Here is a 24,109-nt window from a genome sequence, read left to right on the forward strand (position 1 = left end):
ATCTCGTTGAGCTCCTTAGACCATACACCCCTGGGAGAGCCCTCAATCCATCAGCCCAATTACCCGTGGTACAGCCTAGATCTCTGCTTAAGACCAGAGGTGAGCGTTTGTGGAACAACCTCCCCATTCCTATCCCATTCTATATCACCGTCTGGTATGGTAACTGCACCGTATCGGATCGCAATACCCCGCAACGGATAGTGAGAGGAGCTGTGAAGATCACTGGAGCCTCCCTCACACACACTCTTCATCCTGCTGCCTTCTGCAAAGAGGTACTGGAGCATCCGGGCCCTCATGACCAGACTACAGGTACACTAGCGCCCTGGTCTTGGAGGAACGTCACCTCATTTCACTGTGTACTGCACCACTGTACGTGGTTGAAATGACAGTAAAGCAACTTGACTTGAAAAATGAACCAAGATGGAGCTGAATGCTCTACAACCAGAGACCAGGTGAGTCTCTCTCACAAACATAATTGATACTCGTGGATCTCACTCTGGTTAAAAATCCAGGTTTTGGATGTTTCATGAGCTGACTGGTGTATTTGTACCTGCAGCCTTCATACAGCGTGAACACTAAATGCTCAGACGGCCTCGAATGTTTATAATGTGGAAGAAAAACATACATCATAGTGCAGAGACTAATAATTACATGTGAGCATAAGCTGCTGTTGTCATGTATAATGTATTATAATTCTGCATTATATAATACCGACACCAAATAACAATCAAAATTTATTCAGGTGACCAGTCAGTGATGAATATGAAGGACCAGGAGAGAGGAAATGTAGGTCAAATAAAACGAGTATTTATACTACCCCTGCTTTATATCAAGCATAATGACACAGCAGTGTTCGTGCAGTGGTGTTAGAGCTTATGTAAAGAGCATTTTATGGGCTTCCTTCCTCCAGAAGACACGACTGGAGAAAACCTTTCGATCGTCACTCTAAAGCAGGGGTGGGGACCTTCAGGCCTTTTGATATTTTATATGATTTTAGTGTTTGTTTGTGTTAAAGGTTAAAATGGTTTAACAGACGTGTTACTGTCTCTGTTCTTCATGTTGGAGCTGAATGAACCTGCAGACATGACTCGGGGCTAAAAGTCGAACATTTCAGGCAACGTTTTAACATTTTCAGGGAAAATCAGTCAGAGCGGTTTTTATTTGTAGATAAATCTGAAGTCTCAGAAAGATTACAGCTGGTCACATTGTTATTGATTAAGATTCAGCTGTTTATGATGTATGCAACTTTTTCTTTTCTCAAATAAAACCTTCAGTCTCCACTCAGCTGCATCTCCTCAGTAATGTAGTACAGCTCCCTCTAGTGGTCTGTGCCCCTCACCAACAGGTCATCACAGGTTCTTCCTGATAACTGAATGAAATCTCAGCTGTGATGGAGCTTTGTGTGTGTTTGCTGAGTGTGTGTGAGAGCTGCTGCTCGCAATAAACTGAAAGTGTTTGAGGAACAAAGAGAAACAAAGAAAATCAGCTGGTGATCCAGTGAAGACACTCTGAGCAAAGTGACTGAGAATAGAGAATATAGAGAGTCTGAACAGATCAAGTCCAACATGAAAGGATCCAAATGTTTCCACTCGGCCTGATCCATCACAAGTATCCAGCATGAACACATGAAGAATCCGAGGCATCTATCAGCTGGAAGATCAGATTTCAGGACTGGACTCAGAAACACTGAAGAGTCAAAGTTGGATTATTTCCACACTGTGTCTGAGTTCAGTGTCTCCAACATTCTCTGCACTCACTGATTAGAAAGACAACAACATGTTGGACTGTCTCTGGATCGTGTCAGTGACACGTTACTGTCCCACAACCAGTTTACTGAGTCAGCATGAGAGGAGCAGCAGGATAAAGCTCACACTGACAACCTTAGAACAACATTAGAACAACCTTAGAACAACCTTAGAACAACATTAGAACAACATTAGAACAACCTTAGAACAACCTTAGAACAACATTAGAACAACCTTAGAACAACATTAGAACAACATTAGAACAACCTTAGAACAACCTTAGAACAACATTAGAACAACCTTAGAACAACATTAGAACAACATTAGAACAACCTTAGAGCAACATTAGAACAACATTAGAACAACCTTAGAACAACATTAGAACAACATTAGAACAACCTTAGAACAACCTTAGAACAACATTAGAACAACATTAGAACAACCTTAGAACAACCTTAGAACAACATTAGAACAACCTTAGAACAACATTAGAACAACATTAGAACAACCTTAGAACAACATTAGAACAACCTTAGAACAACATTAGAACAACCTTAGAACAACATTAGAACAACCTTAGAACAACCTTAGAACAACATTAGAACAACCTTAGAACAACATTAGAACAACCTTAGAACAACATTAGAACAACCTTAGAACAACCTTAGAACAACATTAGAACAACATTAGAACAACCTTAGAACAAAATTAGAACAACCTTAGAACAACATTAGAACAACATTAGAACAACCTTAGAACAACCTTAGAACAACCTTAGAACAACATTAGAACAACATTAGAACAACCTTAGAACAACATTAGAACAACGTGACAGAAACACATGTATTTGTGACATCAGAAAGGCAGGGAGCTGTTCTCACACACTGTTGTACTGATCGTTAAACAGCAGGGGGCGTCCTCACTGCATTTACAGCTCAGACCAGCTCTGCTCTGCATAATAACTGACTGTGCAGTTTATGTAGTAATATTTGTCATGTGCATAAGTACAAATATCTGTGTGAAATACATGTATATTAATAAGTATTTTTTAACACGAGAATATTTTTAACTGGATAAAATATGAAAGCATACATGATGTTCCCGTCTTAGAAGGAGGCCCTCATGTCCACATCAACAATCAACATCTGTGTACATCTGAACATGTAGCCTAGAGCAGTATCAGTACCATCTGCCTGATGCTTCTTTACATGTTTACATGTTTCACGTATGCCAGGGGAATGGTCTCCCAATGTTGGTGATGGTGTTCGTTTAAGCTTGTACTGCTTCTTTGGTTCCTCCATCCTCTCTCCTCATCTCCTCCAGTTTCTGGACCTTCTCTGTGTCTCCTTCCTCCTTCATCTTCTCAATCAGGAAGTCCAAGTAGACAACAGTGGATGCTGAATCAGCTTTCAGAGCGATTTCCTCCAGTCTGACAGCATGCTGGTACGAGTCACTTAGCCACTTTTGCTTTTCTGCTGTCAGCACTTTCATTTCCTTTTCAAGATTTTCCAAAAGACTCAATATTTTCTCAATTTCTATTTTATTTCTGTGATTCGTCTGCTTCAGAGCTTCTCGGATCTGTCTGATTTCTGTCTGTTTCAGTTCAGCCAGTTCGATTCTGTATTCCAGGTTTTGGATGGAGGCTTTCAGTCTTATTCGTTCATTTAACACTTCGGCTGTTTTCATCCGTTTTTGAGGATTCGATTTTCCCAACAAGTTTGTCAAATGATCCATGTTTGTTTGTGAAAGTTCCCATGAATTTCTAAGAATTGTGTTTTCCTCCATTCGCTCTTCATGCTGGCAGTTATTAAACAGGAAGTGAACAGACTGATTCTTCTCATCTTTGGCACATTTAATGTTTGCAGCTTCAAGAACTTGAAGAGTGTTTTTAGGTCTTCTTCCATCTGAGTGTGTGATCAGAGCTATGATGTTTTTCTCCAAGTTCTTTCCAAACAGAGACATCACCGAATCAAAGGCACACAACAGTCGGTCATTCAGTCGATTATCACTCGCCTTCATCACCAGACCCACAGCATGAACTTCATGGACTCCATCCTCTGATTGAAACAAGTCCAATAATCTGTGACTGATGATGTCATGATGTTCAGTCCCTCTGGTGTTTCCATATCCAGGAGTATTGATGATGGTCAGAGAGTAGGGCAGAGTTTTATCTTCAAAACCAAAGATCTCGTACACGATCACATCTGATGTCGGGCTTTCTATATGTCCTTCTATTTGAATCATCCCCCCCTCCTCTGTGATCATAAACCAGACTTCATCCTCCCACTTCACTCCCATGGCGTAGTTGAGCAGAGCGTTGATCAGAGTATATTTTCCTGCTCCTGTTTCTCCCACCAGTAAGATGGTTCTGTTTGGCTTGTTTGGACGTTTTTCTCCAACAGTCATTCTTGTCAGAGTTCCAATCTTCTGTTTCTTTGGTCTCAGCTGGTAGATAGCAGGAGGTCCTGACCTGATGAGAAAACTGTCTGAGATGATGTCTTCATGTGGTGATGAGATCAAACTGATCCTGCACAGAAAAGCACAGAACGTCTTCAGTAAACATTATGAACAGGTTCCTGTTGTTTAACACTGAAACCTGAGCTGATCCTTTTCTGCTCAGGGTCAAAGGTCACATAAAATCAAACCTTTTTGTTTTTTCTTTTTTCTAATTAGATTCTTATTTTTGTCTGTCTGCTCTCCCAAAGCATTAGTGGTCACTCTGATTCGTTTTATTAGACTTTTATTTTCCCTCAACCTTTGATTGGATTGGCATGACATCATCTGGGTGAGCCATAGCTGCTGCTACCCTTCTCCCTCCGGTCCGTCGCCTGCTGTGTCACCTATTGTGTCAGTGTCCGTCTCTCAACCCTTATATAGTCCCTGCGATGATGGGTTGGATGACAGGCACAGCTCTGTTTCCGGTGCACGTCTGGCTGACTTGGATGTCTATTTAGCACATCTGTCTGATCCCGCCAAATCTGATGTCCGTAAGCTCATTAACCATTACCCAACTCTTATTGGTGATATCCCCACTCAAACGCACGTGCTAAGTCATGATATTGACGTGGGTGATCACAAGCCAATAACGCAACATGCCTACAGAGTAAATCCCACTAAGCGTGCCATAATGCAGCAAGAAGTCCAGTATCTTCTTGACCATGTTTTGCCCTTCCCAGTAATAGTTCTTGGAGCTCACCATCATTGCTCATTCCAAAAACCCGATCAAACCTCCCGTTTCTGTAATGATTACCGAAAGGTAAACGCTGCTACAAAACCAGACTCTTTTCCACTCCTACGCATGGATGACCTGGTCGATCGTGTGGGCTCGGCAAACTTTGTGACCAAACTTGACCTGCTAAAAGGATACTGGCAAGTCCCATTAACCAAACGTGCATCAGAAATCAGTGCCTTTGTTACACCTGACCATTTTTTGCTATACACCGTCATGCCGTTCGGGTTAAGAAATGCTCCCGCCACATTCCAACGACTGATGAACACTGTGCTACATGGAGTCATAAACTGCGAGGTGTATCTGGATGATATAGTGGCCTATTCATCCACCTGGACTGAACTCTCAGTGAAATATTTGACCGTTTGCGTGATGCCTCTCTGACACTGAACTTGGCTAAGTGTGAGTTTGGAAAGGCTGTTGTAACCGACCTAGGGAAACAAGTAGGACAGGGTCAAGTCCTCCCTGTTGCTGTGAAAGTGCAGGCAATATTAAACTTCCCAGCTCCGCAGACGCGTCGGGAGCTGTGGCATTTTCTAGGCATGGCAGGTTATTATCGTGGGTTCTGCAAAAACTTCTCCGAGGTAGTAGCCCCATTAACCAGTCTTGCCAGTCCAAAATCACCATTCATGTGGTCAGAGACATGTCAGTTTGCTTTCGAAGCTGCCAAAGCTCTCCTTTGCAGTGCTCCTGTGCTGGCCGCCCCTGATTTCGCACGTCCGTTCAAGCTTGAGGTGGACGCCAGTGCATTGGGGGCTGGTGCAGGAGGATGAAAATGGCATTGATCATCCAGTCTGTTTCTTTTCCAAAAAATTCCTAAAACACCAATTACATTACAGCACAATTGAAAAGGAAGCCTTGGCCTTATTGATAGCCTAGTTTGTTTTATGTGTGACTCCTCCCACCAGAGGATGGCTGTGGGTCTTTTCCCTTTCTCCCTTAGGAGGTGGACACCTGGGCGTGCCTGCTGAGTAGCTGGGTGGAGTCTCTTCCTGTCCTTGGATTGGATATTGGTTGATCACCTCCAGTACTTAACTACCGGATGACAGCCACCTGGCCCCTTCTCTCCTAACCTCCACCATCCAACAAAGAACCTGTGTTTCTGATTCGTTGCTGTATAGAGTGTCACCTGGATGAGTGACGGAACGTTTCTCCCACTGAAAATACTACGTCCAGATGAACAGAATCAAACTTTGGGTAAATCCATGTTTGAATATCACTTTATCTTTGAATGTGGAGAAAAACATTGTAGCTCTCATCACACACTCAGATGGAAGAAGACCTAAATATGCTCTTCAAGCTCTTCATTCAAATGTGATTGGATTGGATTGTGATTCAAAAATTAAATGTGCCAAAGATGAGAAGAATCAGTCTGTTCACTTCCTGTTTAATAACTGCCACCAACGAACCACCAACAAAAGAGAAGGATGTTCATTTACTTGGAAAGGAAATGAAACTGCTGACAGCAGAGAAGTCACAGTTTCTGGATGAGTCCTACCAGCATGTAGTCAGACTGAGCAGATCGCTCTGAAAGCTGATTCAGCATCCACTATTGTCCACTTGGACTTCCTGATTGGGAAGATGGAGGAGAAAGGAGACACAGAGAAGGTTCAAAAACTGGAGATGATGAAATGGAGAGAGGATGGAGGAATCAGAGCACCTCTGAGGTATGTCAAACTGACAGCACTCACAGAGCAGTGACTGTAAGAGAGAGAGGTTCAAAGGATTGCAGAAGTTCACCCTTGGAAATTTCAGCAGCAGCACCAAGGAGAAACTGTCCTTGTTGCACTTGGATTTGACTCTATTCCTCCTCCTCACCATGATGATCATCATCGTAATTGATGTGTTATAATTCTGAGAAGTATTTGGACGTCCAAAAGTATCCTCGGGCAAGATGCTGAACCCCAGGTTGCTCTCCGATGTTACAATCAGAGTGAGCACTTAGGGAACAAAAACAACAAGGTGATTGTATAAATGGGTGAAAGAGGAAAGTTGTATGAAGCAGCCTAAGCAGAGAAGCCCAGACTTCCCTCTCCCCAGCCACCTCCTCCAGCTTATCCGGGGGAACACCAAGGCGTTCCCAGGCCAGCCGAGAGACATAATCTCTCCAGCGTGTGCTGGGTTTGCCCCGGGACCTCCTCCCGGTGGGACACCTCACCCAGGAGGCCCCCAGGAGACATCCTTATCAGATGCCTGAAACACCTCAACTGGCTCCTTTCAATGTGAAGCAGCAGCAGCTCTACTCTGAGCCCCTCCCAGATCGCTGAACGTCTCACCCTATCTCTAAGGGAGAGGCCAGCCACCCTTCAGAGGAAGCTCATTTCCGCCACTCGTATCCTTGATCTCGTTCTTTCAGTCACTACCCACAGCTCGTGACCATAGCTGAGGGTAGGGACGTAGATCGACCGGTAAATTGAGAGCTTCACTTTTACGCTCAGCTCTTCACCACGGCGGACCGAAAGCCCTCTGCCACTTGGCTGCGCCTAGAAATCCGCCCAGACTAAACTATTCTTTATTTTTACTGAACAAACAAAAGTTCATGTACAAAAAGGGGTGTCGAGTTGGAGACACTGACTGATTTTGATTGAGTGACCTCACCGTGTTTCAAGGAGAACCCATATCTGGACCAAGCCATCGAAACATTCAGATCATACCTTTGTTCTTTCCCATCTCTGAAGTTTATATCACACAGCGTGCTGACTTCTTCTCTGACTTTTGTCTCCAGCTCGGCCAGGGTCTCCTGAATCATAAACTGGTCACTGGTTACAGTCACAGCAGACCAGTCCTGCAGCTGGGGTTTGTTGTAGGTAAGAGGGAGGACGTTCTCCAGGAAGCTGAAGGGGTCTCTGATGAGCGAAGCTTCATGAAGCTGCAGCTTCTTCTTCTTCATGTGTGTAATCTCTCCCTGCAGCTCATCAATAAAGCTTTCTGCGTCAGTCTCATTTATTTCCTGCTTCGTCTCGATCGCCTCAGACAGTCTGGTGAACTCTGTCTTTATGTGCTGCACCAAAGCGGTCATCACCTTCCTGCTGTACGATAACGCCTCCTCAGCTTTACTTCTGCTGGTCTTCACTGACTGTTGGAGCTCCTGGATTTTCTGCTCATGCTCCTGGATCATCTGATCCATGCTGTTATTTTCTAATCTCAGCTGGGATTTCCTCATTTCAGCCTCGTCCACCAGACTCACTGTTTCATGTGTTTTATGGTCACTGCATTTACAGGACCGACACAGAAACACTTGATCCAGTCTGCAGATCAGCTCCAAAGGTTCACCGTGATCCTGACATATTCTGCTCTCCAAGTCCTGAACTGGATCGATCAGCTTGTGTTTCTTCAAAGTCAAAATCCTCTGATGAGGCTCCAGATGTGTTTGACAGTAGGACAGTAAACACATTAAACAGGACTTCAGGGCTCTGACCTTTGACCCTGCACACATGCTGCAGAGCACGTCTTCATGTCCTGCTCGTTCAGATGAACTCAAAAACATTTCTGCCATTTCAGCAATGACAGGGTTAACCCGAAGCAATGGCCTGGTGTAAAACGTCTCTTTGCACAGTGGACATTGGAGTACAGACAGGGTGCTCCAGTAGTCTGTGATACAGTCCAAACAGAAGTTGTGTCCACAGGGAATCGACACAGGTTTAGTGAACACACTCAGACAGACGGGACAAAGAAGACTGTCCTCAGACACCAGAGCCGACGCCGCAGCCATGACTGCAACATACAAGCTAATATTAGCACAGTGTAAAGTCAGTATAATCCTCATTTATCATTCAATATACAAAAAAGCAACAGCGATACTGAAAAAATGTGACTGTACCTTCTGTATGAAGACTTCACCAAGACTGAGCGGTCAGAAACTCTTCTTCTTTTTAGTTTCTACTGAAACACTGACCACATCGTCTCCAAGCACTTCCTCATTTGAGTAGAACCAATGAACTCTTTAGAAAACAGACCATGAAGCCCCTCACAGGTTAAACAGGTTCACTGGGAAGCTGACCAGCACGACAACTACAGCTTGAATATTTTTTTTCATGAACATTTAAGAACACATGCTTAACACGGCCTATGTTGAAGAGAAAAGTAGAAACTGAAAGCCATGAAATGAAACTAAACTGGCAACTCCTGCGTTAGCCTTTAGGGCTGTGTCTGCATTAATTAGTCACATGAAAAATTATTAAGATTCAATTCAATTCAATTTTATTTATATAGCGCCAAATCACAACAAAAGTCGCCTCGAGGCGCTTCATAGATACAGAGAAAAACCCAACAATCATATGACCCCCTATGAGCAGCACTTTGGCGACAGTGGGAAGGAAAAACTCCCTTTTAACAGGAAGAAACCTCCAGCAGAACCAGGCTCAGGGAGGGGCGGGGCCATCTGCTGTGATTGGTTGGGGATAGAGAAGGAAGACAGGATAAAGACATGCTGTGGAAGAGAGACAGAGATTAATAACAGATATGATTCAATGCAGAGAGGTCTGTTAACACATAGTGAGTGAGAAAGGTGACTGGAAAGGAAAAACTCAATGTATCATGGGAATCCCCCGGCAGCCTACGTCTATTGCAGCATAACTAAGGGAGGATTCAGGGTCACCTGGTCCAGCCCTAACTATATGCTTTAGCAAAAAGGAAAGTTTGAAGCCTAATCTTGAAAGTAGAGATAGTGTCTGTCTCCTGAATCCAAACTGGAAGCTGGTTCCACAGAAGAGGGGCCTGAAAACTGAAGGCACTGCCTCCCATTCTACTTTTAAATACTCTAGGAACAACAAGTAGGCCTGCAGAGCGGGAGCGAAGTGCTCTAATAGGGTGATATGGTACTACAAGGTCATTAAGATAAGATGGGGCCTGATTATTTAAGAGAAAGATTAAGACGTCAGACTGTGAGATGATGGAAAATCTGAGCAAGTAAAAGCATCTGCATCAGAAATCAGCGTCATGGTGATATTCTAACATGAATCCACACCGTCCAGAGGCTGTCAGTGAAAATGAACGTCCCTCAGAGTGAAGGGCAGTGTCCAAGAAATAAAAACCTTGTTTGCTCTTTAGGACAAAAATGCAGACTGAAACGTTCCTAAAGAAGTCTGATGAATAATTGGAGCAAACTGGAGTTTAAATTTGTTTGTCTTAGAAAAGTTCCAGTATATTTGAGTTGAACCTGTCCGACAGTGTCACATGCAGAGTCCTGACAGAGAAGCAGGGTGTGATGATTTGGGACTGCAGGAGTCTGGGAGATGGAACCATGCATTCCTGCAGAGAACCCCAAAAACATGTGACAGGATGAATCTCAGCCTGAGGCTGCCTGGCAGAGGACTAACTAACTGTAACTGTTCAGTTTATATGCTATGTGATTAAGAAGCCCCTTTTGAACGTGGTCGGGTTGTTGAACTGACCCGTATCCAGAAGTATCCGTGAATGCCTCATCAGCAGAAACTAAAGTGGAGACCTACCTCTCAGAGAAAAACGCACACATAAGAAAAGCGACCCACTTCAGTACTGGAAAGAACATCCTAATCTGTTTCCCTCTATGGCTGCTGTTGCGATCCCAGTGTGCCCCCTGTAGCTCTGTGGACAGTTTTTGATTTGTTTACATCTCACCCCGACCGGTCGCGGCAGATGGCCCCGCCCCTCCCTGAGCCTGGTTCTGCTGGAGGTTTCTTCCTGTTAAAAGGGAGTTTTTCCTTCCCACTGTCGCCAAAATGCTGCTCATAGGGGGTCATATGATTGTTGGGTTTATCTGTATACATTAATGCTTGTATGCTTTTCATTTATACTTTTGTCTTTTCACATTAAAATACCTTTGAAATACAAATTGAATGCCACTTAATGGACTTTTTTTATTCCTACCAAGAAAACTTACTTCGGTTTACAATCTGCTAAACTGTTCACTTTAAATGACTCAAAACTGTAAATTCTAAATTGTAACTTCTCTTGAACACCTGAGACTTAAACATATTTATTTTCTTGTTTCTTGTATATCTATTAACTTCTTTTGTAATCGTGTAACTTGAGCCTCTTTCTCTCATCTCTCTGTATGCCGCACTGTATATAGCAGAGATCACAATACAGCTTACTTTGATTTAACTTGAAAATACGCTGTATTCCATTTCCCTCCCTGGTATGAATAGCAAACTACACTCATGTTGCATTTTGCTCCCTCTAGTGTTATAAATGGCAACCTGCACTAATTGCACCACATTAAAGGCAAACTACACTGATTAGCAGCGGCATAGGCACACTTAAAATTTCTTCTGAAATTTTCGCTTTCTAGTTTTACTAATATTATTTGTCCCTTCCATAAAATACCCAGGGTAGTCATTAGTCCTTGGTCCATTTTTTATTATACTATTTAATACCTTCCATATCCCTTTCATGCTATCTTTAGTATTCTTTTTTACAAGTTCCCATTATGTTAGTTAATTTATTTTTATACTTTTTATATTTCTTTTCAGATTCTATAGTTCTCTTTTTAATGAATTCTCTATATAAGGTGTTCTTTTTTTTTACAGGCATTTTGCAGTCCCTTCGTCATCCATGGTCTTCCTGCATACTTATCTTTCCTGTTGACTTCAATGAGTAGGCTGTTTTCTTCTAATAAGGCCATGAAAATGCTTAAGAATGCCTCATAGGCTTTATTGACATCCTTGTGTTTATATACAATAGTCCAATCTTGTTTTATTAACTCATTTTGAGACACTGCATTGTCTTTTCTGTTCTAATTGTCTTATATATCGTCTTACATTCATTTCTATGAACTTTATAACAACAGTCATAAGTTACAAAAACTGGTAAGTGGTCACTTATATCATTTATCCCCCCTTTTGTATTTTCTTCCATTACATTTGTAAAAATATTATCTAATAGAGTTGCACCATGAGGGGTTATTCTCGTCGGTCTTGTTATCAGGGGAAATAATCCCATACAATACATTGAATCAATAAATTCTTCAATACTCTTATTATGATTTGGGTTCAATAAATCAATATTAAAGTCTCCACAAATAAACATTCTTTTCTGATTCAGATTTGTATACAAGTCCTCCATAATGTCCTTAAAAGTCTCAATCTTTGACCCTGGTGTTCTATATATGCAACTTACAATCATATTTTTCTGTTTTTTCATATTTATTTCCCTGGATCGCGTCGTGTTGTTGCTATGCTGTGTGTTTGTTTCGTGCCTTTCAGCTGCCCGAGGCTGCTCCACCTTCGCCTGGTCCACCACCGTCTTGTCCTGCCTCATCTGGTCCCGCGGCTCTCACACCACCGTCTCGTCCAAATCTAGCACAGCCTGCTTGCCCACGTCCACGTCCAGCATGGCCTGCTCGTCCAAATCCGGCACACCATCGCCGGGGACTTTCCCAGCCATCAGCTAAGGATCTTTTCCGTCATGGATGGCCTTCTCACCTATGTGGCGAGTGCCACTTGACCCGCGGTGGGGCTCCTGATCTGCTCTGTCATTGCCACTGACTTCGCGGCTGGCCTTCTGAACTGTTTCGTCGCTGCTGCTGCCTTCTGCATGGTCAGCCACCTGAACTGTTCTGACTTTTGAGCTGTCAGCCCCCGGGTAGGGCCTTCTGCTATGGTTCTGCTCCCAGGATTTTAAGTTTCTTGTGTTTTGTATTATTCTACATGATTTATGTTCAGTTTTTCTAGTTGTGCTGTTCTGATTATCTTTATTCAATGTTTCAGCTTAATTCTGGTTATGAGTTTAGTTCTTAGGTTTTGTTCTTTTGCCCTCGTGTTTACTGTAGGTTTAGTTCAGTGTCGTGTGTTTCCTGTTTTACATTGCCATGCACTTCAACATATTAAAGAGAGAGAGATGAAAGAAAAGCTGATGATGAGAGCAGAGAGAGGAAGGTGTACTTACCGTGCAGGAGGATCACAAACACCACAAACGTCTTCATGTTCCTGTCAAACTCAGAGACTCTTTAAAAGCCCTTCAGGACATCAGCTCACAGCAGCTTCACTTTCCTCTGCTGATCATCTACTGACACTCTCACAGTGCTCACACTGTCACAGCTCAGAGTTCAGCTTCACACTTTGTTAAAGCACATCTGTGGAATGAAGTCCGGCCGGCCACAGATCACTTCCTTTCCTCATAGTTTCACGCCCGAGTGCTCCGGTTGGAGGCGGCTGCTGCGGCCTCACCCTGACACGCACAAAGCTCTGCCTTCAGTCCTGACACTGAAACATCCACTGAAGCTACAATGATGCAGATGTGACCCTCAGCAGCTGGATTTCCTCTCCATAGATGTGTTTCCATGCAGATCATGGACATAAAGCAGCTCCAGGATGAAGAGTGTGAAAGAACTTCTTCCACTACAGTATTCATTACAGCACTGTGGCACTCCACAAACCCTCACACTGTCTCAATCCCTGTTTCCAGTTTGGCTGAGAGAAGGCCTGAAGCTCAGCCAATCACAGGACAGGAAGTGATCAGCTGACACAGTTATTTGAAGGTTGAGCTGTCAGGGTGAGGCTGCTTCATGCAGGTGTGAAACTATGAGGAAAACTGACAAAGCGAAGAGTCTCAAAACTACACGAACACAGGTGTGTATCAGGTGACTCATGAGTGCATTTAATGTTCTATCAGTGAGTGAAAAGAACAAACAGGAAGCTTTTTGGAGGCAAAAATGTTAATTAAATATAATTTAGTAAATATATATATAATAAAAATAATATATAATAAAGTCAATTTTAGACTGAAATAAATCTTTGTATTTCCATCTACTTATATAATCTTATCATTATGTTAATAAAGCACAAGTGTTAGAGTGAATTGTTAAATGTTGTCATTTCTATGCTTGCCAACTCTGATGAAAGGGATTCCACTGTCCATCCCCCAGATTCTCGAGGTTCTAGATGGGGGGCTGTAGTCTTTTATTACAGACACATCCTTGTGCTTTTTGATGTAAGCTTCCTGCGTTTACGACCCTTTGCTCAGCAGGAGGTCAAACACACACACACACACACACACACACACACACACACACACACACACACACACACACACACACACACACATTCTTACAGAAGTTCACACATATACATACAATGCCTTTTTTTAGAACCAAGTGGGCGTTGCTTTGCTATGACGTGTTTTGTGTCTCTCAATAAAAAGGCAGCATGAGGAGGTCAGAGTCGGGGTCATTTTCGTGGTGGACACAGGCCTCCCTTGCGCAAGTGATCGATCGATCGACTGTCTTGTTTTCTTCATGATGAATAAATCTCTAGAATTAGCGGGGCTTGTGGAAACACAGACCCAACAAAAAGGTTCGGTTAGCTTTGCACAAATGTCCTCCAAAGAGCTACTTTTACTTTCCTTCTATGAGTATTTCAGAGCCTCTACTTTTTTACTTTTACTCGAGTAAAGAAGTTGAATCAGTACTTCAACTTTTACTGGAGTATTTTTAACGCTAGGATCTGTACTTCTAAAGTAAAGACATACGTTTATTATACTAATTAGTATTAGTCACAAGGAATAACCCCAATGAAAACATATTTATTTTAGTTTTTCCTTTTAAAAAAGCCACGCCCACCACACATCTATTTAACCTGTTCATCTGGCTCACCTGGTTGCAGAAAAGCCTCGCCTGGTGTTTTTCCAGTGTGACACTGATCCACTTCAGCCTTGACACAAAAGTCTCCTTTTAAGTAACGTACTGCATTACTTTTAAGAAAAATCTTCTGTGTAATATGTGTAATAACTTTTTTACTTTACTTTTTATTTGTAAATACGTCCTCCATAATGTCCTTAAAAGTCTCATAAGCTGACCTCCCAGCCCATTGTTCCTTCAGTGGGCTGGTTTCAGTCATTATGCAAATGTCCTGTTTATAAGTTTGGGGAAACCTGCAGTCAGCTGAGACTGAAGAAGTCACCTGGATGATGATGAAACGTTTCTCCCACTGAAAATACTACGTCCAGATGAACAGAATCAAACTTTGGGTAAATCCATGTTTGAATATCACTTTATCTTTGAATGTGGAGAAAAACATTGTAGCTCTCATCACACACTCAGATGGAAGAAGACCTAAATATGCTCTTCAAGCTCTTGAAGATGCAAAAATTAAATGTGCCAAAGATGAGAAGAATCAGTCTGTTCACTTCCTGTTTAATAACTGCCAGCTTGAAGACGAGCAAGAAAAATACCTGAAACTAAATTTTGAAAGCTCAGAGAGTTCACAGCCTTCCTGAAGGAAACTACACCTCTAAAGCCAGAGGCAGCATTTAAAGTGTTAAAGGAAAGTATCAGACTGACAGCCTGCATCCAAAACCTGCAAGAAAGAATCAAATTCACTGAAGTGAAACAGAGAGAGATGAAACAGAGTCAGGAAACTCTGGAGAAACATGACAACATGGAGAATGAAGAGGTCACTCCATTTGTTGCTGAAGTTTTTAAACATAAAGAACCTATCAGAGACGTGTGGGCCGGGTTTGAAAGCAGCTATCAGCTCCACAGTCTGTGAGGAGAACTGTTACTATCCTGGATGCACGGTGCTCTTAAATCAGTGTCAGGTCTTTAGAGATGGTCTCTGCACATCATGTACCAACAAGTGTCCTGCATCAGTGCATGTGAAAGGAAAGTGGAGACATGTGACCAGGATAAGGAGCGGTCAGGAGAACGAACCACCAACAAAAGAGAAGGATGTTCATTTACTTGGAAAGGAAATGAAACTGCTGACAGCAGAGAAGTCACAGTTTCTGGATGAGTCCTACCAGCATGTAGGCAGACTGGAGCAGATCGCTCTGAAAGCTGATTCAGAATCCACTGTTGTCCACTTGGACTTCCTGATTGGGAAGATGAAGGAGGAAGGAAAGTCCAAAAACTGGAGACGATGAGATGGAGAGAGGATAGAGGAATCCGAGCACCTCTGAGGTATGTCACACTGACAGCACTCACAGAACAGTGACTGTAAGAGAGAGAAGTTCAAAGGATTGCAGAAGTTCACCCTTGGAAATTTCAGCAGCAGCACCAAGGAGAAACTGTCCTTGTTGCACTTGGATTTGACTCTATTCCTCCTCCTCACCATGATGATTATCATCATTACTATCATCATCATCGTAATTGATGTGTTATAATTCTGAGAAGTATTTGGACTTCCAATAGTATCCTCGGGCAAGATGCTGAACCCCAGGTTGCTCGCAGATGTTACAATCAGAGTGAGCACTTAGGGAACAAAAACAACAAGGTGCTTGTATAAATGGGTGAAAGAGGAAAGTTGTATGAAGCAGCCTAAGCAGAGAAGCCCAGACCTCCCTCTCTCCAGCCACCTCCTCTAGCTTGTCCGGGGGAACACCAAGGCATTCCCAGGCCAGCCGAGAGACATAATCTCTCCAGCGTGTCCTGGGTCTGCCCTGGGGCCTCCTCCAGGTGGGACACCTCACCCAGGAGGCGCCCAGGAGACATCCTTATCAGATGCCCGAAACACCTCTTTTAAGCTCAGCTCTTCACCACGGCGGACCGAAAGCCCTCTGCCACTTGGCTGCGCCTAGAAATCCGCCGAGACTAAACTATTCTTTATTTTTACTGAACAAACAGAAGTGCATGTACAAAAGGGGTGTCGAGTTGGAGACACTGACTGATTTTGATTGAGTGACCTCGCCGTGTTTCAAGGAGAACCCATATCTGGACCAAGCCATCAAAACATTCAGATCATACCTTTGTTCTTTCCCATCTCTGAAGTTTTTATCACACAGCGTGCTGACTTCTTCTCTGACTTTTGTCTCCAGCTTGGCCAGGGTCTCCTGAATCATAAACTGGTCACTGGTTACAGTCACAGCAGACCAGTCCTGCAGCTGGGGTTTGTTGTAGGTAAGAGGGAGGACGTTCTCCAGGAAGCTGAAGGGGTCTGTGATGAGCGAAGCTTCATGAAGCTGCAGCTTCTTCTTCTTCATGTGTGTAATCTCTCCCTGCAGCTCATCAATAAAGCTTTCTGCGTCAGTCTCATTTATTTCCTGCTTCGTCTCGATCGCCTCAGACAGTCTGGTGAACTCTGTCTTTATGTGCTGCACCAAAGCGGTCATCACCTTCCTGCTGCACGATAACGCCTCCTCAGCTTTTCTTCTGCTGGTCTTCACTGACCGTTGAAGCTCCTGGAGTTTCTGCTCATGCTCCTGGATCATCTGATCCATGCTGTTATTTTCTGATCTCAGCTGGGTTTTCCTCATTTCAGCCTCGTTCTCCAGACTCACTGTTCCATGGGTTTTATGGTCACTGCATTTACAGGACTGACACAGAAACACTTGATCCAGTCTGCAGATCAGCTCCAAAGGGTCACCGTGATGCTGACACACTCTGCTCTCCAGGTCCTGAACTGGATCGATCAGCTTGTGTTTCTTCAAAGTCAAAATCCTCTGATGAGGCTCCAGATGTGTTTGACAGTAGGACAGTAAACACATTAAACAGGACTTCAGGGCTCTGACCTTTGACCCTGCACACATGCTGCAGAGCACGTCTTCATGTCCTGCTCGTTCAGATGAACTGAAAAACTTTTCAGCCATTTCAGCAATGACAGGGTTAACCCGAAGCAATGGCCTGGTGTAAAACGTCTCTTTGCACAGTGGACATTGGAGTACAGACTGATAGCTCCAGTACTTTGTGATACAGTCCAAACAGAAGTTGTGTCCACAGGGAATCGACACAGGTTTAGTGAACACACTCAGACAGACGGGACAAAGAAGACTGTCCTCAGACACCAGAGCCGACGCCGCAGCCATGAATGCAACATACAAGCTAATATTAGCACAGTGTAAAGTCAATATAATCCTCATTTATCATTCAATATACAAAAAAGCAACAGTGATACTGAAAAAATGCGACTGTACCTTCTGTATGAAGTCTTCACCAAGACTGAGCGGTCAGAAACTCTTCTTCTTTTTAGTTTCTACTGAAACACTGACCACATCGTCTCCAAGCACTTCCTCATTTGAGTAGAACCAATGAACTCTTTAGAAAACAGACCATGAAGCCCCTCACAGGTTAAACAGGTTCACTGGGAAGCTGATCAGCACGACAACTACAGCTTGAATATTTTTTTTTCATGAACATTTAAGAACAAATGCTTAACACGGCCTATGTTGAAGAGAAAAGTAGAAACTGAAAGCCACAAAATGAAACTAAACTGGCAACTCCTGCGTTAGCCTTTAGGGCTGTGTCTGCATTAATTAGTCACATGAAAAATTATTAAGATTCAATTCAATTCCATTTTATTTATATAGCGCCAAATCACAACAAAAGTCGCCTCGAGGCGCTTCATAGATACAGAGAAAAACCCAACAATCATATGACCCCCTATGAGCAGCACTTTGGCGACAGTGGGAAGGAAAAACTCCCTTTTAACAGGAAGAAACCTCCAGCAGAACCAGGCTCAGGGAGGGGCGGGGCCATCTGCTGTGATTGGTTGGGGATAGAGAAGGAAGACAGGATAAAGACATGCTGTGGAAGAGAGACAGAGATTAATAACAGATATGATTCAGTGCAGAGAGGTCTGTTAACACATAGTGAGTGAGAAAGGTGACTGGAAAGGAAAAACTCAATGCATCATGGGAATCCCCGGCAGCCTACATCTATTGCAGCATAACTAAGGGAGGATTCAGGGTCACCTGGTCCAGCCCTAACTATATGCTTTAGCAAAAAGGAAAGTTTGAAGCCTAATCTTGAAAGTAGAGATAGTGTCTGTCTCCTGAATCCAAACTGGAAGCTGGTTCCACAGAAGAGGGGCCTGAAAACTGAAGGCTCTGCCTCCCATTCTACTTTTAAATACTCTAGGAACAACAAGTAGGCCTGCAGAGCGAGAGCGAAGTGTTCTAATAGGGTGATATGGTACTACAAGGTCATTAAGATAAGATGGGGCCTGATTATTTAAGAGAAAAATTAAGACGTCAGACTGTGAGATGATGGAAAATCTGAGCAAATAAAAGCATCTGCATCAGAAATCAGCGTCATGGTGATATTCTAACATGAATCCACACCGTCCAGGGGCTGTCAGTGAAAATGAACGCCCCTCAGAGTGAAGGACAGTGTCCAAGAAATAAAAACCTTGTTTGCGCTTTAGGACAAAAATGCAGACTGAAACGTTCCTAAAGAAGTCTGATGAATAATTGGAGCAAACTGGAGTTTAAATTTGTTTGTCTTAGAAAAGTTCCAGTATATTTGAGTTGAACCTGTCCGAGAGTGTCACATGCAGAGTCCTGACAGAGAAGCAGGGTGTGATGATTTGGGACTGCAGGAGTCTGGGAGATGGAACCATGCATTCCTGCAGAGAACCCCAAAAACATGTGACAGGATGAATCTCAGGCTGAGGCTGCCTGGCAGAGGACTAACTAACTGTAACTGTTCAGTTTATATGCTATGTGATTAAGAAGCCCCTTTTGAACGTGGTCGGGTTGTTGAACTGACCCGTATCCAGAAGTATCCGTGAATGCCTCATCAGCAGAAACTAAAGTGGAGACCTACCTCTCAGAGAAAAACGCACACATAAGAAAAGCGACCCACTTCAGTACTGGAAAGAACATCCTAATCTGTTTCCCTCTATGGCTGCTGTTGCGATCCCAGTGTGCCCCCTGTAGCTCTGTGGACAGTTTTTGATTTGTTTACATCTCACCCCAACCAATCGCAGCAGATGGCCCTGCCCCTCCCTGAGCCTGGTTCTGCCGGAGGTTTCTTCCTGTTAAAAGGGAGTTTTTCCTTCCCACTGTCACCAAAGTGCTGCTCATAGGGGGTCATATGATTGTTGGGTTTATCTGTATACATTAATGCTTGTATGCTTTTCATTTATACTTTTGTCTTTTCACATTAAAATACCTTTGAAATACAAATTGAATGCCACTTAATGGACTTTTTTTTATTCCTACCAAGAAAACTTACTTCGGTTTACAATCTGCTAAACTGTTCACTTTAAACGACTCAAACTGTAAATTCTAAATTGTAACTTCTCTTGAACACCTGAGACTTAAACATATTTATTTTCTTATTTCTTTTATATCTACTAACTTCTTTTGTAATCGTGTAACTTGAGCCTCTTTCTCTCGTCTCTCTGTATGCCGCACTGTATATAGCAGAGATCACAATACAGCTTACTTTGATTTAACTTGAAAATACGCTGTATTCCATTTCCCTCCCTGGTATGAATAGCAAACTACACTCATGTTGCATTTTGCTCCCTCTAGTGTTATAAATGGCAACCTGCACTAATTGCACCACATTAAAGGCAAACTACACTGATTAGCAGCGGCATAGGCACACTTAAAATTTCTTCTGAAATTTTCGCTTTCTAGTTTTACTAATAGTATTTGTCCCTTCCATAAAATACCCAGGGTAGTCATTAGTCCTTGGTCCATTTTTTATTATACTATTTAATACCTTCCATATCCCTTTCATGCTATCTTTAGTATTCTTTTTTACAAGTTCTCATTATGTTAGTTAATTTATTTTTATACTTTTTATATTTCTTTTCAGATTCTGTAGTTCTCTTTTTAATGAATTCTCTATATAAGGTGTTCTTTTTTTTTACAGGCATTTTGCAGTCCCTTCGTCATCCATGGTCTTCCTGCATACTTATCTTTCCTGTTGACTTCAATGAGTAGGCTGTTTTTCTCTAATAAGGCCATGAAAATGCTTAAGAATGCCTCATAGGCTTTATTGACATCCTTGTGTTTATATATTGTGTCCAATCTTGTTTTATTAACTCATTTTGAGACACTGCATTGTCTTTTCTGTTCTAATTGTTTTATATATCGTCTTACATTCATTTCTATGAACTTTATAACAACAGTCATAAGTTACAAAAACTGGTAAGTGGTCACTTATATCATTTATCCCCCCTTTTGTATTTTCTTCCATTACATTTGTAAAAATATTATCTAATAGAGTTGCACAATGAGGGGTTATTCTCGTCGGTCTTGTTATCAGGGGAAATAATCCCATACAATACATTGAATCAATAAATTCCTCAATACTCTTATTATGATTTGGGTTCAATAAATCAATATTAAAGTCTCCACAAATAAACACTCTTTTCTGATTCAGATTTGTATACAAGTCCTCCATAATGTCCTTAAAAGTCTCAATCTTTGACCCTGGTGTTCTATATATGCAACTTACAATCATATTTTTCTGTTTTTTCATATTTATTTCCACTGTTATACATTCCATCACTCCATCTACCACCCTCGTCATTCTTCTCATTTTTTCAAACCTTAAATTTTTATCAACATAGAGTGCCACCCCACCTCCTTTTTTATTAGTCCTATCCAGTGTTGGGTAAGTTACTTTAAAATAGTAACTTAGTTACATTACTAGTTACTTCTATCAAAAGTAACTCAGTTACTTCAAGTTACTCGTTACTTTCAAAGTAACTAGTTACTAGGGAAAGTAACTTTGGTTTTACTCAGAATTTTCTTGTTAATGTGTTGCTTCCATCACTTTGCCAGTCTTCTAGCTTCCTTACTTGCCACAAGTGCACTGTGCCACCTACCAATAGAAAGGAAAAGATAATGTGCATATTTCCACGAGAGAAATCCCACGCCTGGACCGTCATTGACTGCTGCCATGATTCTAGCCTATGTCACAGCGTCATGTGCGCCTTTTACATCCAACACAAAAACTGCAGTCGTGGTGCTTTGATTGTACTCAGAACTCGGAAATTCTGCCTTCTGAATAGGAAGATGTAGGTAACACCAGACTGCAGATGAGCTGCATACAGGGCTGGACGGGGACAAAAAATCGGCCCGGGCATTTTGACTAGAGACTGGCCCACCATTATAGGAAAAATCATAAAGCCTTTGAATGAAAACAAACGCTGTTGTGACAGTGATGTACACTGTTTTGATGGTATATATGCATCAATCTATCAATCGTTTGTTGTAAGATTCAGATAATTATTTTTTAAAAGCTAGACATTTTAAATGAGAATAAGAAAGAAAAGTATTTCTTTCTGCCCACCTCTCCCTGTTAATGCCCTACCTGGCCCCCCTGGCAAAACTTTGCAAGATCCGCACCTGCACAGTTACCAGCTGTCAGCTACCTAAAAAGGATCCTGGGGTTATTTGTCTCTCAGAAACAGTTCATAACTTCCCTTCAACTCATTCATGTCACCTAAAAGGTAAACCTGTTTCTCCATCACCTGTTCAGCTCTGATGATTCAGTAAGGACATCTCCTGGTTTCATCTTTCTGGCGCAAAGTGGGCGATAAACAAACAAGAGAGCCGATCAGCTGATCATTGATCAGTTTTCATGATTGAAGTAGAAACGGGAGAGGGAGGGGGAGAGAATGAAAGAAGAAGAAGCAGCTGTGCAGCAAAGACACAGAATAACTCCAGCTTTGTGCCCTTTTCATTGTAGCTGAATTACGGGACAAACTGTTCCTTTTCACCTCAATGAGAAACGCCTAATATTTTCTCTGAATACCAGACGGGACGGTTGGCAACTCTAATAACTTATGAACAAAATAAAGTTCAACATTAACTTCATAGCACCCACCCAGCTGTATAGAAACTCCGTCATGCTAGCTAGTACGCAGTACGGAAAAAGTCAGAATAACGAAAATAAACTCCACCTAAACTTGGTTTATATCTGACCCAGATAGACTGCAGGTCATAACCTCTTACCTGAAGTTCAGTTCACACTTGGACCGGCGGCCACCTCGGGTCTCTTTTCCTTCTGCGTCCCCTTTCTCTCATCCACCTGCTGCCTCCACCACTTGCCAATGTTACAGAATCTGTGGAAGCTCCGCGATAGCCACCACACGAAGTAACGAGTAACGACCCTATCTAAATCCCAGTAACGACTAACGCGTTCCTGATTTTGGCATAATAACTAGTTACCGTGCTCGTTACCACAATAATAACGTAGTTACTGTAACGCGTTACTTAATAACGCGTTAGTCCCAACACTGGTCCTATCTAAGTGGAGGAATTCATATCCCTCTATCTCAAAATCCTCTTCTTTTCCAGTGTTTATCCAAGTCTCTCATATTGCTATCACATCAAATGGTTGATTAAACTGTGCTATATATTCTTTAATAAATTGAAAGTTTGCATATAGACTTCTACTCTTAAAATGAACCATGGTTATATTCTTACGCTCTATGTTCCTATTAAATTGTTCCATTGTATAATAATTACAGTCCATTTTGGTAAAACAATTACAGTCAGGATCAATATTGCTATCATACCCAATGTCCCACTTTCAACATCCATTTGATTTGTTACTTGAAATCTGTCAGACATCTGACTTTATTATATATGTTATCCACACACCATCACCTTTAACAATACTTTGTCTTAGTCAAGAACCACCAATTTGACAATTCATTGAAAGTACCATCGACCATCCCAATGCTTTTCCTTACATTTTAGCCGTATTTTTCTAACTCCGTCAGCTCTTTAATGACTAAGCCTGCTCCGGTGTTCCATTTAACTTAAGAACACCTTACAATCTGTTGTCCAGCTTGACTGTATTTTCTTCTGTTTCCTTATTAATCTTGCTTGTCTTGCAATATCTGTGTTTTTCTGGATTAGGTGTTCATTAGCATACACATTCGTTTCTTTCAACTTTCTTCCTTGCTTCAGTAGCTCTTTTTTCTGCTTCCTATTAACAAATCTTATAACAATGGCAGGTTTTTGATTCTTGTTTTTCCTTGGAAGAGTATGGCACCCCTCAATGTCCTTACTATCCATTTCAATTACTATTGAAAAAGGCCATTACCTGTTCTTCCAGGGAGCGCAACTCTTGCTCAGGCGGCTCCCCTCTCTCTTCTGCTGCTGTTCGTGCATATGTCTGGTGCTTGGTTCCCAGACCTGTTACTATTACATCTGTTATTCTCGAATATTGTTCCAACTCTGCCACTCGTACTGCCAACATAGCAATCTTCTTGTCCTTTTCCTCACTTTGCCTTCTTACTTCTTTAATATCCTCAATTAAGTTGATTATCAGTTTTTGTTGTTTTGGAATGGTTGTAATTTCTTCTGACATGAAGTTCAAAGATTCCTTTATGTCCTCCAGTTCCTCCTCATTGATATTACTTCTTTTAGGCGGCATCTTCTAAATACTTGTGCCCCTTTTTTACTACAGCCTCAATCAATCCTGAGGCTTGCTAACTCCGGGCCTGCCTTTTCCTGTAGCTTCACTAGCTCT

The 24,109-nt window shown here is 42.2% G+C and overlaps 2 protein-coding genes and 2 pseudogenes across 2 annotated transcripts; 1 reads left to right on the forward strand and 3 right to left on the reverse strand.

The window, feature by feature from the left end:
• Positions 1-3,014: 3,014 nt before the first annotated feature.
• On the reverse strand, positions 3,015-8,740 carry LOC102791401 (uncharacterized). Its single transcript, XM_087838521.1, has 2 exons — positions 7,629-8,740; positions 3,015-4,272 (listed from the first exon to the last, which is right to left on the reverse strand). The coding sequence occupies exons 1-2, from the start codon at positions 8,738-8,740 to the stop codon at positions 3,015-3,017; spliced, it is 2,370 nt and encodes a 789-aa protein (XP_087694647.1).
• Positions 8,741-14,898: 6,158 nt separating this feature from the next.
• Positions 14,899-15,884, forward strand: LOC118456002 (uncharacterized; annotated as a pseudogene).
• A 163-nt stretch (positions 15,885-16,047) lies between these two features.
• Positions 16,048-17,691, reverse strand: LOC148103092 (tripartite motif-containing protein 16-like). The gene is made up of 2 exons (XM_087831039.1): positions 16,634-17,691; positions 16,048-16,141 (listed from the first exon to the last, which is right to left on the reverse strand). The coding sequence occupies exons 1-2, from the start codon at positions 17,689-17,691 to the stop codon at positions 16,048-16,050; spliced, it is 1,152 nt and encodes a 383-aa protein (XP_087687165.1).
• Positions 17,692-23,327: 5,636 nt separating this feature from the next.
• LOC148103093 (uncharacterized) lies at positions 23,328-24,013 on the reverse strand (annotated as a pseudogene).
• Positions 24,014-24,109: the final 96 nt, after the last annotated feature.

This window comes from Neolamprologus brichardi, chromosome 3, assembly GCF_056152115.1.
Source record: "Neolamprologus brichardi isolate AB-2024 chromosome 3, ASM5615211v1, whole genome shotgun sequence".
NCBI lineage: Eukaryota > Metazoa > Chordata > Actinopteri > Cichliformes > Cichlidae > Neolamprologus > Neolamprologus brichardi.